The 18,075-nt window shown below is 44.8% G+C and overlaps 1 protein-coding gene across 2 annotated transcripts in view; it reads left to right on the top strand.

Annotated features, from left to right (window-relative positions):
- The window catches only part of eea1 (early endosome antigen 1), a 43,855-nt gene extending 25,824 nt beyond the window's left edge, over nt 1–18,031 (top strand). For both annotated transcript variants that reach the window (XM_021601186.3, XM_036977412.2), the window contains 17 exons: nt 279–398; nt 740–943; nt 1,455–1,655; nt 1,867–1,980; nt 2,501–2,656; nt 2,831–2,970; nt 4,809–5,139; nt 5,473–5,574; nt 5,761–5,955; nt 6,050–6,232; nt 6,643–6,828; nt 7,733–7,864; nt 8,329–8,514; nt 10,336–10,574; nt 11,120–11,240; nt 11,569–11,667; nt 12,133–18,031. In XM_021601186.3, the coding sequence (XP_021456861.3) occupies nt 279–398; nt 740–943; nt 1,455–1,655; nt 1,867–1,980; nt 2,501–2,656; nt 2,831–2,970; nt 4,809–5,139; nt 5,473–5,574; nt 5,761–5,955; nt 6,050–6,232; nt 6,643–6,828; nt 7,733–7,864; nt 8,329–8,514; nt 10,336–10,574; nt 11,120–11,240; nt 11,569–11,667; nt 12,133–12,255 (2,832 nt within the window). In that variant the 3' untranslated portion in view covers nt 12,256–18,031. The remainder of the gene's footprint in view (nt 1–278; nt 399–739; nt 944–1,454; nt 1,656–1,866; nt 1,981–2,500; nt 2,657–2,830; nt 2,971–4,808; nt 5,140–5,472; nt 5,575–5,760; nt 5,956–6,049; nt 6,233–6,642; nt 6,829–7,732; nt 7,865–8,328; nt 8,515–10,335; nt 10,575–11,119; nt 11,241–11,568; nt 11,668–12,132) is intronic.
- Nucleotides 18,032–18,075: the final 44 nt, after the last annotated feature.

Below are 18,075 nucleotides of genomic sequence, written 5' to 3'. Positions count from 1 at the left end.
TGAGTAGATAAAGGGCCTCATTGCCAAAATCCCCAAATATCCCTTTAAATCCATGTTCTCTGATGGGTGGACCAGCGGTCATATTGACCATGTAGTTCTCTGGGAGCGGTAGAGTTGAACAGAGACCGATACTGTTATATGATGGATATTGTTGCACAAGGTCCTTTATAGACTGGCCTGCCTATTAGAAGTGACTCTCTATAGGTGGGGGTTCAGAATGAGGCCATAAACAGAGCTACTGTATTGGGTTTGACCTCTGCATGTGTGTCTTGCTTTAGTTGAAGGAGAACAGCAGTAAGACATTGGACCTGCAGCACCAGCTAGAGAAAGCTAAGCAGCAACACCAGGAGCTCCAGGGCCTGCAGCAGAACACCAACACCAAGCTCAGAGAGGCACAGGTACTACCGGACATGTCAACGTAGCAGTTCCAGAAAAGTATTTTGTCAGTACAACTCACCTCTTTCACTGTGTGTATAGTAGAATCTATGTGAAGTGATGCTCAGCACCAGAAAACCCACCACGCATTAGTACAAGGTCGCATTTACTAGGGCACACCTTAGCAAAACGGAAAACAACATTTCTTGTTGGACAAGTCCATGTCGTCCCACCCTGTTTCAGTCTATTTCTTTTCCTGTCTGATGCTTAATGAACATGACTAAGGACTTCTGCTTAGAAAGTGCTTCGGACAACACGTTTGTTTGACTCTTCTCCCTCTGCCACTTTGTCCCTGTCCTGTTAGAATGACCTGGAGCAGGTGCTGCGTCAGATCGGGGACAAGGACCAGAAGATCCAGAACCTGGAGGCCCTGCTGCAGAAGACCAAGGACAGCGTGAGTCAGCTGGAGGCCGAGAGGGAGGACCTGGTGGCCAAGATTCAGGCCGGGGAGGGAGAGACGGCTGTGCTCAACCAGCTTCAGGAGAAGAACCACACACTACAGACGCAGGTAGGGCTGGGCGGTAAACCGTATTTGACTATATATGGTATTGATGCACGGACCGGTTTGGATATTTACTTTACCTCACATAACATTGTTTAAATGTTTGGTTTGACGTGTACACACACACAAAACAGAGCACACACGTAATGCAGTACGTTGATCCGTAGCAGTGTGTTGTTCAATTCATGTGCATAGGTGTAAATTCACCCAGTGTAGATACGTAGAGATTGCATGTGGATTACTGTTGCAGTGCTATTTGGGTTGTTAATTAGATTCATTCCGACATTTCTTTAAACGTTTTGGATTTTGTGTGTTGTTTTGTATTACTGCACTGTTGGAGCTAGAAAACACAAGCATTTCACTGCACCTGCGATAACGTCTGCAAATCTGTGTACCGAACCAATAAACTTTGACTTGCTTTGAGGTAGTGTTAACCACAGTAAAAACATACAGTGGCCTAATCATGATCTGAGAAACAACTAATTGTCTTGCTGTCTTTCTGTTTTGGGGGCTATAGGTCATACACCTGACAGACAAACTGAAGAACCAATCAGAGAGCCACAAGCAGGCCCAGGACAACCTCCACAAGCAGGTGCAGGAGCAGAAGACCCTTCTGCGGGCGGCACAGGACCAAGCCCAGGCTGTGGAGACCTCTATAAAGGAAGTGAACACCCAGCTGACCGAGAGCAGGGAGAAGGTGGCCCAACTGGACACGCAGGTAGGGTGAATGGACTGATGGATGGATAAATATTCTACCTCCCTCTTTACCCTTGACTGGAGAGAGGCACAGACAGAAGTGGCCAAGCTGGGGGTCGAACCCCCGTCGCCAGACGGTCATGTGAAAGAGTGTTAACCACCCAACCATAGCGTTAAGAGTTTACCACTCAGCCAGATTCTGGCACTAAAAAGTTGTGTTGTTGTTTCCCCAGTTGAAGGCTAAGATCGAGATGCTGCTGTCGGCCGAGGCAGCCAAGGCAACCCAGAGAGTAGACCTGGAGAACCACCTGGATACAGCCCAGCATGCACTACAGGACAAGCAGCAGGTCAGCCATAGTTTCTATGTCTGAGGTCAGCTCACTCATAGTACTGCAGGCTGAGATGGGTGACGTCAGCAGAATAGACTCATACTAGATGAACATCTGATCTACCACCATACTCCTTAGGCTAGCTAGTTAGCGCGGTGAGGGCTAATTGCGTTTCATTCGGTGACGTCACTCGCTCTAAGACCTTGAAGTACCGTAGTTATTTCCCTTGCTCTGCAAGGGCTGCGGCTTTTGTGGAGCGATAAGTATCAATTCTTCAAGGGTGCCCAGGTAGGGGTGAGGAGAGAGACGGAAGAAGTACTGTTACACTAGGCCCCATTCCAATTCTTTAAAAGTAAATCCTTCCTTCCTTCCTTGAAGTAATCACTGATTAGACAGGACAGGGGAACGTCATGTGGTGGAGCCCTTGTGTTCTCCTGTCCAATCATGTCTAGTCAATGATTACTTCAATGAAAGAAGGATGCGCTTTTAGAGAATTTGAATGGGGCCCCCAGTAACCTCATCTCTTCTGTCCTTATAGGAGCTGAGTAAGAGCCTGGCGTGTGTGGAGGAGCAGGGCCGGAGGCTGCAGGCGAGACAGGAGCAGTGTGGCCAGCTGGAGGCCAGTCTGAAGGAGGTCAAAGACAAACTACTGATCTCAGAACAGCGCTTAGAGCAGCTGGAGGTGCGGGCCAAGGTCAGTTAAATGCACGCACTCACACACACATTCGATTTTTGTTTATTACGATATGAAGGGGTTTAGCTCATACACACATCTTGGAATCAGGGTTGTAGTAGAAAGTCACTGTGAGGTCACTGAATTGTCTGTGTGTTTGTGTGTGTGTGTGTGTTCTTTGTGCGTGTATGACAGAAAGCGGAGGTGGAGGGGGTGGAGCTGCGTGCTGACAGGAAGCAGGCCCAGCAGGAAGTGCAGAAGCTCCAGAAGCAGGAGTCGGAGGTCAAGGGAAAGCTGAAGGAGCTGGGTTGCCTATTGGAGACTGAGAAGTCTGGGTGAGAACTTACTTCACCTTCTTTATGCTGTCACAGTCAGGTTACCATGCTAATGGACACAACAGGGTCAAAGTTCATTCGGAAAGAATTCAGACCCCTTCATTTTCCCCTCCACATTTTGTCACGTTACAGCCTTATTCTAAACTGGATAAAAATGAAATCCTCATCAATCTACACACAATACCCCATAATGACAAAGCGAAAACAGGTTTTTAGAAAGTTTTGCGTATTAAAAATAAAAAACGGATACCTTATTTACATAAGTATTCAGACCCTTTGCTATGAGACTCAAAATTGAGCTTGGGTGCGTCCTGTTTCCATTGATCATCCTTGAGATGTTTCTACAATTTGATTGGAGTCCACCTGTGGTACATTACATTTATTGGAAATTATTTGGAAAGTTACACACCTGTCTATATAAGGTCCCACAGTTGACATTCCATGTCAGAGCAAAAACCAAGCCATGAGGTTCAAGGAATTGTCCGTAGAGCTCCGAGATAGGATTGTGTCGAGGCAGAGATCTGGGGAAGGGCACCAAAAAAGGTCTGCAGCATTTAAGGTCCCCAAGAACACAGTGGCCTCCATCTTTCTTAAATGGAAGAAGTTTGGAACCACCAAGACTCTTCCTAGAGCTGGCCGCCCGGCCAAACTGAGCAATGGGGGCAGAAGGGCGTTGGTCAGGGAGGTGACCAAAAACCTGATGGTCATTCTGACAGAGCTCTAGAGTTCCTATGTGGAGATGGGAGATCCTTCCAGAAGGACAACCATCTCTGCAGCACTCCACCATTCATGCCCTTATGGTAGAGTGGCCAGACGGAAGCCACTCCTCAGTAAAGGGCACATGACAGCCCACTTGGAGTTTGCCAAAAGGCACCTAAAGGGCTCTCATACCATGAGAAACAAGATTCACTGGTCTGATAAAACCAAGATTGAACTCTTTGGCCTGAATGCCAAGCGTCACATCTGGAGGAAACCTGACACCATCCCAACGGTGAAGCATGGTGGTGGCAGCATCATGCTGTGGGGATGTTTTTCAGCGGCAGGGACTGGGAGACTAGTCAGGATAGAGGTAAAGATGGACAGAGCAAAGTACGGCGAGATCCTTGAAAACCTGCTCCAGAGCACTCAGGACCTTAGACTGGGGTAAAGGTTCACCTTCCAAAATGACAACGACCCTAACCACACAACCAAGACAATGCAGGAGTGGCTTCGGGACAAGTCTCTGAAAGTCCCTGAGTGGCCCAGCCAGAGCCCGGACTTGAACCCGATCGAACATCTCGGGAGAGACCTGAAAATAGCTGTTCAGCAACACTCCCATCCAACCTGACAGAGTTTGAGAGGATCTGCAGAGAAGAATAGAAGAAACTTCCCAAATACAGGTGTGCCAAGCTTGTAGCGTCATACCCAAGAAGACTTGAGGCAGTAATTGCTGCCAAAGGTGCTTCAACAAAGTACTGAGTAAAGGGTCTGAATACTTATGTAAATGTGATATTTCAGTTAATTTTTTTATACATTTGTTAACATTTCTAAAGCTGTTTTTGCTTTGAGTAGATTGATGAGGGAGGGAAAAAAAGTTGGAATCAATTTTAGAATAAGGCTGTAAGGTAACAAAATGTGGGAAAGGTAAAGGGGTCTGAATACTTTTCGAAACTCGAACTGCACTGAATCATCTCCCGACGACAAGGAAAATGACTGTTGCAGCAGCAGTCTATAGACAGTCCACCTGAGTATAAATTAAACGTGGTTCTGGCCATCGACTATAAACCAAGCTTATTTCCTTATTGTTAGTCATTGTACCACAGCCAGTACTCTTTGTGACCGGTCTATGCTTCTCTCAGAGCTGCTGCGTTACAGGTGGAGCTGAAGAGAAAAACCTCCTCCCTGAGTGACACGCGACAGCAGCTGGAGCAATGTGAGCAGGAGAAGACCTCCCTCCAGGCCAACTTGGTCAAGCTAGCCCAGGAGGGGCAGGCGCAGCAGGCAGAGCTGGACAGGAAAGCCCAGGGCTTGGCCAGAGAGCTCCAGACGGCCCAGCAGGAGAAGGAGGCCCAGGGGAAAGAGCTGGTGGCGGTCAAGGATGGCCTGGCTAAGGCCTCCAAAGCCATGAAGGACAGCCAGAGCCAGCTGGACAAGGAGAGGAAGAGCAGCAAGGCAGTTCTGGAGGAGAAGGTGGGTTTAATGTGGTGTAGCGTGGTAGACCTCCATGTGGAAGGCACAGACAGCAATGTGAAGGAGTCAGGAAGCTACTTGGGCTCATATTCATAAAGTGTTACAGAGTGGGAATGCTAATATACCGTAGGATCAGTTTTGCCTTTTTAGATCATAATGAATAAGATTACATGACCGGATCCGAGATCCACACTCCTACTTTTTAATCGCCCTTTTCTTATAGAATTGTATTTGTCAGTGTTATCAGCAGAAGTCTCTTAGACTCTAGGCCAAATCCAACATTAAATATATCTGTGTTAACGTGAAAATGTCTTGAATTTGTTCCTGTTTTAGGAGAAGTCCCATGAGAAGGCCAGACGAGAGCTGCTGAAGGCCACAGAGGCCACCACAAAGGAGATGGCAGAGGTCAAAGGGCAGCTGGATAAGATCAGAGAGGTAAGAAGCCCATAGACATGACTACATGGTCCCCAATCATTTTGCACCTGAGCTTGTCCAATAGGCAACCCTTCATTTTTGTTTCAGTTGCAAAATGTTTGTCTATGGTGTGCCCTAATGAACACGACCCAGATACCGATTGTCCATGCTCTCACAATGGGTTCTATTTTGTGTCTGCCTTTGCAGGTAGAAAAAGGGCTGAATATGCAGCTGACTGCATTAACAGAGCAACACACCAAGACCCAGGAGGCCCTGAAAGAGAAGGAGAAGGGGGTGCAGCAGCTACAGGCACAGCTGACGACAGCCCAGGGGTCCTTCAGCCAGGAAAAGAAGAAGCTGGAAAGCCAAGTGACCGAGCTGCAAGGATCACATGCCAAGAAGGTAAGATGACATGCATGCATGCACATACATACACACACACACACACACTTAATTCCATGTATTTTCCATGTTTTGGACTAAATGTGTGTTCCAGGCTGAGGAGGAGGGTCATCTGAGGGAACAGGTGTCAGGCCTCGCCCAGGATTTGAGCTCTGAGAGGACCAGGACCACTGAGCTGCAGGAGGTTCTAGAGCAGAGTCAACTAGGCCTGGTCAAGCTGCAGTCTGACTACTATGGCAAGGAGTCAGAGTTGTCATCTCTCAGACAGGACCTCAAGGTGGGTGGGAGACCATGCAAGCATAGAAATATCCTTACTCGAACGGGAATCCACATTCAATTATATTTCAATGGAGGGAGGTTGGGGTCAGTGGGAGTTAAACAGGAAGAGTCATTGTGTGAGAAGAAAATATGTGAGAAAAAAAAGGCAGTTAAGAGGAATCAATGGAGATACCAGAGACCGTGTCAGACCGCATGTACCTATTGATCATGAGCTGACTCACGTGTCTGCCTAATGGTCTACCAGGACACCGTAGGTGTAGGATCATATAAATCAAAGCCTTTTTGACATAATGCTAATCTAATTTGAAAGTGTGGTATGCTCATAAACCTGTTGAGTGTGTGTGTGACCCGTGTTTTCTGTGTGTATGTACTGTATGTGACCCATGCCTGTGTATACTCTCTGTCCAGGCGTCTGAGGAGAGGCTGACCCTGTCCCAGGAGGAGTTATCTGCTAACCGGATCCAGCTGACTGGTCTGGAGGGGCAGGTGCAGGAGGTAAAGGCTGCCAGGGCCTCCCTGGAGCAGGAGCTGGCTAAACGGGACCAGAAGCTTGGCCAGCAGGAGACGGCCCTCAAAGAGTTGCAGAAACAACAGGTTGATTGATTTTATTCGCACACAGTACATGCAGACCCAGGGTCCTGCTCAAAGGTTCCCCTGTCCTTATAATCATATCGCTTATGAGATCCAGGAGGGAAGACATTATTGTTTCACTTGGGGGTATCCCATTTAGTTTTGTGTAATGAATCTCTTGTTATAATTGTTGTACATCTAATTCCAACCCATAGCCAGAACTAGGGTTGCAAAGCTACCGGTAATTTAGGTCATTAACAGAGACTGTCAATCTATCATAATTTTGGTAATTTATACTTTAACAACTTTTAAAATGTATTCATATATAGTCATCATTTTTCATATCGGTGTCTGTATTGTCCATGAGTTTCTGGTAGATAGATCATATGGTTCAAGAGAAAATAGCCTAATTAATGAAAAAAAGCATCTCATCAACAATGGCATTATTTTCCATTACCTCTGTAACCCACCAACAATACACTTCGTTCACAACTGCCACCAGTTTGGCACCAAGACATTGACAACAAATACATACTGACAAATAAGTGTGTAAAAAAAAACATAAGGGATATTTCATGCTGATTCCCTCATATTAAACAATGGTTTTCTATAAATTGATGGATTAAATATAGGATCATGTTTTACAGCTTTGCCATGACATTTTTTACATTTTAAAATCATATTTAATTCTTTCATATTTTACATGTGATGAGGCCAGAGAGCCGGCCAGAGATGATTTCAGACACGTGATAATCTGAAGTACCCAAAAGGGAATAAAATCCTTGAAAGATACTAAAATTCTGTTAGTTTAATGGGGATCTTAGAAACTTTTCAGTAATATACCCTCCCTTTGCAACCCTAGTCACAGCATCATGTTTTGGGGATTTTGATCAATCTCTGATGCCATCACCCCCCCTCCCCCACCTAGGGTGTGACCCAGGAGGAGCTGCAGAAGGAGAGGAGCAGAGCAGAGGAGCTGAGCCAGACTAAGGCTGCCCTGGAGAAGGACACAACCAGACTGAGCTCTGAGCTGAAGGCACTCGGGGAGAGGAGTGACAAGGTGAGGCCCTCCTTATGCTGATGCATTTATTAATCCCTTATTTTGCTTTACGGAGTGGTCCTTGATCTGGGATCATTGAACAGGTCACAGGTATAGTCACTCCATTGAGTGGAAAGGGGAGGGGTTGATTCTGAATTGAGCCAACTGAATACCATATCAACCCCTATCCTCCAGGTACTCCTATAGATCTAAGATGATTGGATAGGTGTTAGCAAAATGGCCACAATTCCACCTGACCTCTGAGGACAAGATGGAGCTGCTATCATATTGCTTACACAAGTGGTCCCCAACCAGGGGTACTTGGCCTATCCATAGGGGGTACTCATGAGACCATAGGTCTACTGGTAAAATGCACATCGGTGGGTACTTCAGGGGTACACGGGGCAGAGCAGTTGGTGGTACAGTAACCAAAAAAGGTTGGGAACCTCTGGCTTACACCTATCCATTTCACCCTCTCCCCCCAGGAGTTGAGGGAGCTGCGGGAAGCCAAGCAACTGTTGATCCAGCAGAAGCTGGAGATGCAGGGCCGGGTGGAAGAGGTGCAGGCAGCCCTGGAGCAGGAGAAGACCCTGCACCAGGCCACCAGAAACAGTGTTACCCAGAGAGAGGAGAAGCTATGGGCAGAGACCCAGGAGATCCAGGCCCAGCTGGTACGCTGAGTCGCTCACCAACCTAATAATTCAGACCTTGACTTTTTCCACATTATGTTACGTTACAGCCTTATTCTAAAATGAATTAAATCGTTTTTTTCCCCTCAATCTACAAACAATGTCCCATAATGACAAAGCAAAAACAGGTTAAAAAAAATAAAAATAAAAAGAACTACAACTACACTGAAATATCACATTTACATAAGTATTCAGACCCTTTACTCAGTGCTTTGTTGAAGCACCTTTCGCAGCAATTACAGCCTTGAGTCTTCTTGGGTATGAAACTACAAGCTTGGCACACCTGTATTTGGGGAGTTTCTCCATTCTTCTCTGTAGATCCCCTCATACTCTGTCAGGTTGGATGGGAGTGTTGCTGCACAGCTATTTTCAGGTCTCTCCAGAGATGTTCGCTCTGGTTCAAGTCCGGGCTCTGTCTGGGCCACTCAAGGACTTTCAGAGACCTGTCCCGAAGCCACTCCTGTGTTGTGTGCTTAGGGTCGTTGTCCTGTTGGAAGGTGAAACTTGGACCCAGTCTGAGGTCCTGAGTGCTGTGGAGTAGGTTTTCATCAAGGATCTCTCTGTACTTTGCTCCGTTCAACTTTCCCTCTATCCTGACTAGTCTCCCAGTCCCTGCCGCTGAAAAACATCCCCACAGCATGATGCTGCCACCACCATGCTTCACCGTAGGGATGGTGCCAGGTTTCCTCCAGATGTGAAACTTGGCATTCAGGCCAAAGAGTTCAATCTTGGTTTTATCAGACCAGAGAATCTGGTTTCTCATGGTCTGAGAGTCCTTTAGATGCCTTTTGGAAAGCTCCAAGCGGCTGTCATGTGCCTTTTACTGAGGAGTGGCTTCCGTCTGGCCGCTCTACCATAAAGGCCTGATTGGTGGAGTGCTGCAGAGATGTTGTCCTTCCAGAAGGTTCTCCCATCTCCACAGATGAACTCTGGAGCTCTGTCAGAGTGACCATTGGGTTCTTGGTCACCTCCCCAACCAAGGCCCTTCTCCCCGATTGCTCATTTTGGCCGGGCGGAAGAGTCTTGGTGGTTCCAAACTTCTTCCATTTAAGAATGATGGAGGCCACTGTGTTCTTGGGGACCTTAAATGCTGCAGAATTTTTTTGCTACCCTTCCCCAGATCTGTGCCTCAACACACAACCCTGTCCGTACCGGAGCGTATTTGAAAATTCCTTTGACCTCATGGTTTGGTTTTTACTCTGACTTGCACTGTCAACTGTGGGACCTTTATATAGACAGGTGAGTGCCTTTCCAAATCATGTCCAATCAATTGAATTTACAACAGGTGGTAAATCAAGTTGCAGAAACATCTCAAAGATGATCAATGGAAACAGGATGCACCTGAGCTCAACTTCAGGTCTCATTGCAAAGGGTCTGAATCTAAATAAAGTATTTGTTTTACATTTTTAATACATTTGCAAAAATATCTAAAAACAGTTTTTGCTTTGTCATTATTGGGTATTGTGTAGATTGATGAGCAAAAAATGAATTGAATCAAATTTAGAATAAGGCTGTAAGGTAACAAAATGTGGAAAAAGTGAAGGGGTCTGAATACTTTCTGAATGCACTGTACATGAGATGATTTACATTTTAATGCTATTGGCTGGTGGAAATGTATCATATGTACAGTCGCTCTACTAACAGAAAACACACACCAGCCCTTAGTGCTTTTACGTGCTGTGTTTCACTGTGTGATGGTGTCTTTTAGGTATCGTCACTCAGATGTGTTGTAGAGCTCCTGTAGGTGTGGCTTTTCTCCTCTAGACTTCTAAATACCCTGTTCTCCCTCCCTCGCCTCCCCAGGCGTCAGAGCGTAATGCTCATGAGGGGCAGGCGAAGCGGGGGGAGGAGGCGGAGGCGCGGCTGGGCCTGCAGGTGACGGCGCTCAACGAGAACGTGGCCACGCTGAAGAGGGAGTGGCAGGGGAGTCAGCGGCACTGCGGCGATCTGGAGAAGCAGACGGATGAACTGCGGGGCGAGATTGCCGTGCTGGAGGCCACCGTGCAGAACAACCAGGACGAGAGGCGTGCGCTGCTGGAGAGGTGAGAGAGAGGGTAGTGGGTGTGAAGTTGTCTCCAGAATTACTGTGTGGTGTGTTTATATCAGAAACTACCTTGAAGCAGGAAATCGCCTAGATCTACCCTTGTGGGTGTCTTCGAAACAAAAGGGCAAGTTGGCTGTTTTTTTTAAACATTTATTTAACTAGACAAGTCCGTTAAGAACAAATTCTTATTTCGAATGGCGGCCTGGGTGACAGTGGGTTTAACTGCCTTGTTCAGGGGCAGAACGACAGATTTTTACCTTGTCAGCTCGGGGATTCGATCCAGCAACCTTTCGGTTACCGGCCCAACACTCTAACCTCTAGGCATCCTGACACCTTGCAGGATAGGCTAATTGATTTCCGGTAGTTTGACTGCTAGAAGTCGTGCCGTCATTATAACCTCCCTGTGATGCAGTTAGAAGTTGCTTTGGAGGTGACTAGTGCTTTGATTTATTTTCTCTCGCTCTCCCTCTTTCCTCTTTTTCACTCCTCCCATGGTAGCTTTTAGCCGTCAACCATTTTGACTCTGTTATGGCTGTGTTTCAGGTGTGTGAAGGGTGAGGGGGAGATGGAGAAACTGCAGGCCAAAGTAGTGGAGATGAGGAGGAAACTGGATGATACGACAGCCGCCATGCAGGAGCTGGGCAGAGAAAACCAGTCACTACAGGTAACAATACAAGATACGTAACACCACGTTACGCACCTATTAGGACTTCAGATGCATCGTTCTTTATGACCTGTAGTCTTTATTAAGCACAATACGGAGTCCACATCCATGGAGTCCAATGACCAATCATTACGTAATTGTATTCATCTCATTTAATAGGCTGTTATCGAGTTATGGATGACACAATAGACCGCGCCGCCCTGCGGCTTTGAACTCTGTAGGACGAATAGCTCGTCAATAGAGCTGTGTGTGTTGGGAGTGTGCATGCGTGTTAGTGGAGCTTGTTTTCATGTTGTGCTCTAACCCCTCTCCTTGTCCCCGTCTGTAGATAAAGCAGTCACAGTCTCTGACCAGGAAGTGGGCAGAGGACCACGAGGTACAGAACTGCATGGACTGTGGGAAGGGCTTCTCTCTCGCCATTAGGAAGGTGAGTTGTATTACACGGCGGTCTGTTCATTTGGGTTGTGTTCATTAGGGCAGATTTTTTTGCAACAGGAATGTTTAGCAACAAAGAATTAATGTTTCTTATTGGACAAGTTCAGGTAGTCCCTCCCTGTTTAAGTTCATTTTCTTCTGTTTGCTGCCTTATGAGCACGACCATTGTAAATGTTGGAGGAGCCACAAAGGAATTCACAAAAGTGTTAACTGCTGTGCAGAGCCGTGGTTGAATGATAACGCTCCCAACACATGTACAAATCTCCTCACCAGTGACCGGTGTTCAATCCCCCTGTCCACCCTTCCCACGATTTCTCCCACTTACCTCGGTGTCTTTCTGATTTCCGAACTGTCTCAATAAAGTTCAAATACATAGAAAACAAAATAGTCGGCATAGCCTGACTGCCCATCCTCCTAACTGACTCTCTCTACTCCCAACTCTGACTCCCCCTTGCAGCACCACTGCAGACACTGTGGCAACATCTTCTGTGCAGAGTGCTCCGCCAAGAACGCCCTCATACCCTCATCCAAGAAGCCTGTGCGGGTTTGTGAAACATGCTTCGAAGATCTCCAGGCCTGACACCCCTCTCCCCCCCCCCCCCCCCCTCTCCCCCCCCCCCCCAGTAGCCCAGCAACGGCATGTCTCATGATGTCCATTTTCTATGTGCATTCATCTGGACTGAGGAACCAACACCAGTCTCTCTGTGAACCCCATTGGACCATGTGAAGCAAACATACCTACTGAGCTTTGGAGAGGAGTAACCTGGTGATGGGAGTGCAGAAGAAGTGGCCAGTCAACATGGTGGCCGATGTGGGTTTAGCGGGTATCTCGACGTCACACAAGAAGATTGGAACATAATGGAAGAAGCACTGCAGACATTTCTGAGCTATGTGATGGAATAGGCCGCATCTGTATAGTGCCTTTGCTGCTCCTGACCTGAAGTCGACATGTCAGTCGGTCGGACAGAGTATGGTAACAGGGAGAGCTCAACAGCAACATCCATTACTCCACACATCTAGCTAGAACGGCGGCCATCTTGGTTTGGCATTGTTTTCATCTTGAGCATTAACAAGACAGTTGACTGTAAGTTGGGTCTTGAAGGGTTGTACCGACTAACGGGTTAAGTTAACGAAAGGATATAGTTACCTTGAAAGGTGGAAAGCAGTGGTTATTTGTTTTAGAAGTATTTTGTTCACGACCAAAGAATGTCTAACTGGAGGAGTCCAACAGTCCTGAGAGATGGCCATGATATGAAGCTAAATGGAAAGCCTGGATTTTTCATACCTTTATTTCTTTTCAATTACTTTTTAAATCTAGCTGAAAGCTTTGACTCATAAGGTCATACATTTTATCAAGAATTCAGACATGCTTGATATACATCAGAATGTTTTTTTTTTTTTCAATGCTGCTCATCTATCTACAAAACGGAAGAACTTTTGTTTTTCACTGTCCACGTGGTTGGTTGCATGTGCTTTTTCTGTCGCCTGTATCCCATTCAACATCCTGACTACTGCAGGGGCTGTGTGTGCTCTGCTTTGAAGCAGCAGCAATAACTGTCCACGTGTATCTGGTGTGTGTGTGTGTGTGTATATGTGGTGCTTTAGGAATGAATGTGTATCAGTATGTGTAGGTGCTGCAGTGTTGTCAGTCTGCATGGTGACTGTTTGAACCTTCTCTTTAAGACACTTTTGTCCATGTCGGTGTTGATTTACACTAATTGCTAACTCTTTACAACCCGTCAAAAACAGCACTGATAACACTTTTAAAAAATCTGGTCCTCATTCAAGTATTTTTTGGGTGATTCTCATGAAACTACTAGTCATCTGTAGCAAATATCAACTATCATTCTGAAGACAAAGTCCAGTTTTTGGCAGTCTTATTTGAAATAAAGTTTTCACCCCAAATTCTCATTACCGAAATGCATCTGTATTCAATTCTGAGGTAATTTTATGCTAGTTGAAGTGGACATGTCTCATTACCATAACACTTTCAAGTTTCTGTAAAAACTCAAATGTTTTTAAATAAACTTTTATTCACTCATGATGCATCATCTTGAGCAGGGTTTCCCAAAGTCGGTCCTGGGGCCACCCCCCGGGTGCACGTTTTGGTTTTTGTCCTAGCACTATACAGCTGATTGAAATAATCAAAGCAAACGAGCTCCCAGAGGCCCCAGGACCGACTTTTGTCCCCACTTGGTCTTCTCATTACTGATTTGGCTAAAAAGCTCAAATTGGGAAAAATCAGAACCATTACCTTAAACATGGAGGCATGAATGGGCTTTAGTGATGTGGTCAATTGTTTGCTGACTCATAATGGCTGTCTCCTATTATTTGCAGATTGAGGTAAGGGCCTCTCATTACCAAAACAAATGTCTCAATAAATGTGGGGTGTAAAAACCCTGTTTAAATTACTTTTAAGCCACGGTCATCAGTTTGTGTTTCAGCAAAGAGCAACCCCACCACAAAGGAGAATATCCCCAATTTTGACGTGTACCTGTTTTTCACACTTACCTATACTGTTGTTTAATATCCCAAGACAGTTGTCGTTCCACGTATTTAGATGCTTTATAGGCATATTGTGTTATGCCGTTTGCCCATAGGATCCCATTCATTCCAGAAATACATCTTTAATAAAATGTACAACCACAAATATCCACGTCCTAATACACCAATATTACCTGTAAAGACCTTGGAGAAGTTTTTTTTTGCAGTTACGTTTAAGTCCGCTTTTGAAAATACATGCATATAATTACAGTACTTATACTGAAATAAGTGCTATTTTAGTCCATCACACTAAAATCAGTGATTTTAGTCCTATGCAAGGATTATTTGGGATTAACAAATGATGAAACTGATTTGTTGGGTTACTGAATCTCTGGTAGAGATCAGTACAGGTTTTTCAATGGCAAATTATGCAACACTAATTTCCAAAACCTGCTCATCATTACCGTAACGCGGAAATATTAGGACACATTTATGCAATTGTGTCTTGATCTGATGTGTACGTAAATTAAATAAAACAATTTGAATGTATACATATGTTATTGATTCAAAAAGGTTGTTACTGTAATATTTCCCGAAATACATTTTAAATGTTTAACTCAGGCCTTTTCATTAGGGAAGCAATGTTAAAAATATTATAAATTGATTTGTTTTACTATTTGGGAGTTTAAAAAGTGTTGCGGTAATGAGAATTGTTGCATTGGTAGTTGAAAAACGCATTATCTGATCAAAAAACAAGACTAATTATGAGATAGGAAAGTACATATCCTAATCTCGGTGATCCAAGAGGACATTTATTTTTTAAATGTCAGTTTCATGAGAATGACCCTAAAAACAGTGCCTTCAGAAAGTATTCACACCCCTTGGGATTTTCCACATTTTGTTGTTATAAAGTGGGATTAAAATATTTATTTGTATTTTTTTGTCAACGATCTGTCAAAGTGGAAGTAAAATTCTAACGTATGTAAAAACAATTATGAAAAATAAAACTATCTTGATTACATAAGTAAAGAACCCTGAGTCAATACATGTTAGACTCACCTTTGTCAGCGATTTAAAGCTGTGAATCTTTCTGGGCAAGTCTCTACGAGTGTTAAACACCTGAATTGTAGAATATTTGCTCATTGTTCTTTTAAAAATGATTCAAGCTCTGTCAAGTTGGTTGTTGATCATTGCTAGACTGCCAATTTAAGTCAAAACTGTAACTAGGCCACACAGTAACACTCAATGTCGTCTTGGTAAGGAACTCTGTATATTTAGCCTGGTGTTTTAGGTTATCGTCCTGCTGAAAGGTGAATGTCTTCCAGTGTCTGTTGGAAAGCTTTGCCGAAGATTAGCATACCCATAACTTGATGCAGCCACCACCATGCTTGAAAATACTCAGTGATGCATTGTTTGATTTGCGCCGAACATAACTTTGTCCTGATTACAAAGTGTTAATTTATTTGCCACATTTTTTAGCAGTTTTACTTAAGTCCCTTATTGCAAAACAGGATGCATGTTTTGGAATATATTTATTCTGTACAGGCTTCCTTTTCACTCTGTCATTCAGGTTAGTATTGTGGAGTAACTGCAATGTGGTTGATCCATCCTCAGTTTATCACAGCCATTAAACTCACTGTTTTAAATTCACTTTCCTTCCTCTCCGGAAACAGAGTTAGACCCGTATCTCTGTAGTGACGGGGTGTATTGATGCACCATCCAAAGTGGAATTCATAACTTCACCATACTCAACGGAATATTCAATGTCGGCTTTATTTTTTACCCATCTACCAAATAGGTGTCCTTTATTGCGAGGCATTGGAAAACCTCCCTGGTCTTTGTGGTTGAATCTGTGTTTGAAATTCACTGCTCAACTGGGGTCCTCACTGATAATTGTATGTGTGGGGTACAGAGATGAGGTAGTCATTCAAAAAGTGTTAAACACATTGTACACAGAGACCATGCAACTTATGTAAATGGTTAAGCACATTTTTACTCATCTTATTTAGGCTTGCCATAACAAAGGGGTTGAATACTTGACATTTCAGCTTGTAATTTTTAAAAACCTAATTCCACTTTGAAATGGTGGGGTATCGTGTGTAGGCCCGTGATTAACTCAATACATACATTTTAAATTTAGGCTGTAACACAATGTAGAAAGTCATGGTTTGTGAATATTTTCTGAAGGCACTGTACTGATTTGAACTGTTCCTGCACTGTCTGGTCAATCCACAGTAAATGATAAAGGCTCTTAGTTGAAAGACTGCCATGTTATTGTGAGTGACTTGGTCAGCCGTCTGGCTTCTGGTTTGCTGTATGTCTACATGTCTGGCTAGCAGATGGGCTGGCTGTCCATCTAGCTCAGGGTTTCCCAATCCCCCCCGGACTGTGTCTGCCTAGCTGTGTCTGCCTAGCTGTGTCTGGCTAGCTGTGTCTGCCTAGATGTGTCTGGCTAGCAGATGGGCTGGCTGTCCATCTAGCTCAGGGTTTCCCAATCCCACCCCGGACTGTGTCTGCCTAGCTGTGTCTGCCTAGATGTGTCTGGCTAGCTGTGTCTGCCTAGATGTGTCTGGCTAGATGTGTCTGCCTAGCTGTGTCTGGCTAGCTGTGTCTGCCTAGATGTGTCTGGCTAGCGGTCTTTGAAGGCCTGAACACCTTTTTCTTTCAATGCCAGTCCTCCCTCTACTCTGGGTTCAAGAGGTCATTCTCAAACACTTGGCATTGTACCATATCATTTTGATCAAGTAGACTCCTGTGTCGTTAGCATCCATTTCTGCATTACATTGGTTTAGTCTACCTCAGATTGGCACTATGGTTAACCTGAAAGATTCTTCTTTCCCTGTTGTTCAGATCAGGTTTCCCAGCTTGCTGGATGCATTTAATAGTGTTTGTCACGAAGGCCAAGAGATTTGCGGTCTAGGCTGCGCCTCATCATATTCTGGGTTAAGAGCCGTTACAGGCGCAGCCTGGGCCAAGTATCTGCCCACTAACTCCACCCTTATAGTTGAAGTGGTCACCAACCCTGGTCCTGGAGAGGGCTACAAGGTTAGTGCAGGCTTTTGTTCCAGCACTAATACCTATTTCATAGCAACTGCTCATCAATACTTTAAATTGAAGCGGGTGTTTCAGTGCTCGGCTGGAGCAAAAACCTGCCCCTCTAACTCTGTCATAGGGCTTACCATCTTATTGTATAACATTGTCACTTACTAATACCAAGGCTATAGTCATTATCTTTGTCAAATGTTAACACTTGCGTGTGTATAAAGAAGCGTCGACAAATGTAACGTAAAAAAAAAAAGTCTTACTGAATGGCACTACACAAATTAATCTGGCTTGTTTCACGTGGATGCCGGCCGTCGTCATGCATGATATCGATTGTCTTGTTCATTCCTCGTCCACTTTAGAGGATATCATAGCACCGTTTTATATACTTTAGAAATTCGTCCTTCCTCATTTCCTTCAGGTAAGCACAAATCTAAGTGGATGGATAGATGAAAGGAAGGTTAACACTCACTTCCACCGATCTGTAACTTCAAGGAAGGATACATTTCTGGTGTATTGCAACAGGGCCCCGTGTGTAGCGATTGTGCCTAAGAGTCACGTTACCCTGCATTCGTCAACCAATGGTTGTGTGCCATGTCAGACATCTATTCAGGCATTGTAAGATCTGTCATGCATCAGCAACGTCTAAGCTCTGAAACGCAGTCCTTGTTTGTCATGGTGACAGTCGGGAACCCTGTGTTCCCTTGGACCACCTGTCCTGGAAGAAGGGATGTGTGTCTGATTAAGGAAATAAATAATATAATTTGACTAGATGTACCATTTGTTTTCTAATTTTCCATCATGACTAAATAAAAGGGGTCTGTATTTTCCTTGGTGTGTGTATACCAGTGTGTTAACTAGTTATCTATGATTT

This window comes from Oncorhynchus mykiss, chromosome 1, assembly GCF_057628025.1.
Source record: "Oncorhynchus mykiss isolate SJ-2025 chromosome 1, ASM5762802v1, whole genome shotgun sequence".
Classification (NCBI taxonomy): domain Eukaryota; kingdom Metazoa; phylum Chordata; class Actinopteri; order Salmoniformes; family Salmonidae; genus Oncorhynchus; species Oncorhynchus mykiss.
Note: the sequence above shows the minus strand (reverse complement) of the source record. Positions and strands in the feature narration are given on the sequence as shown.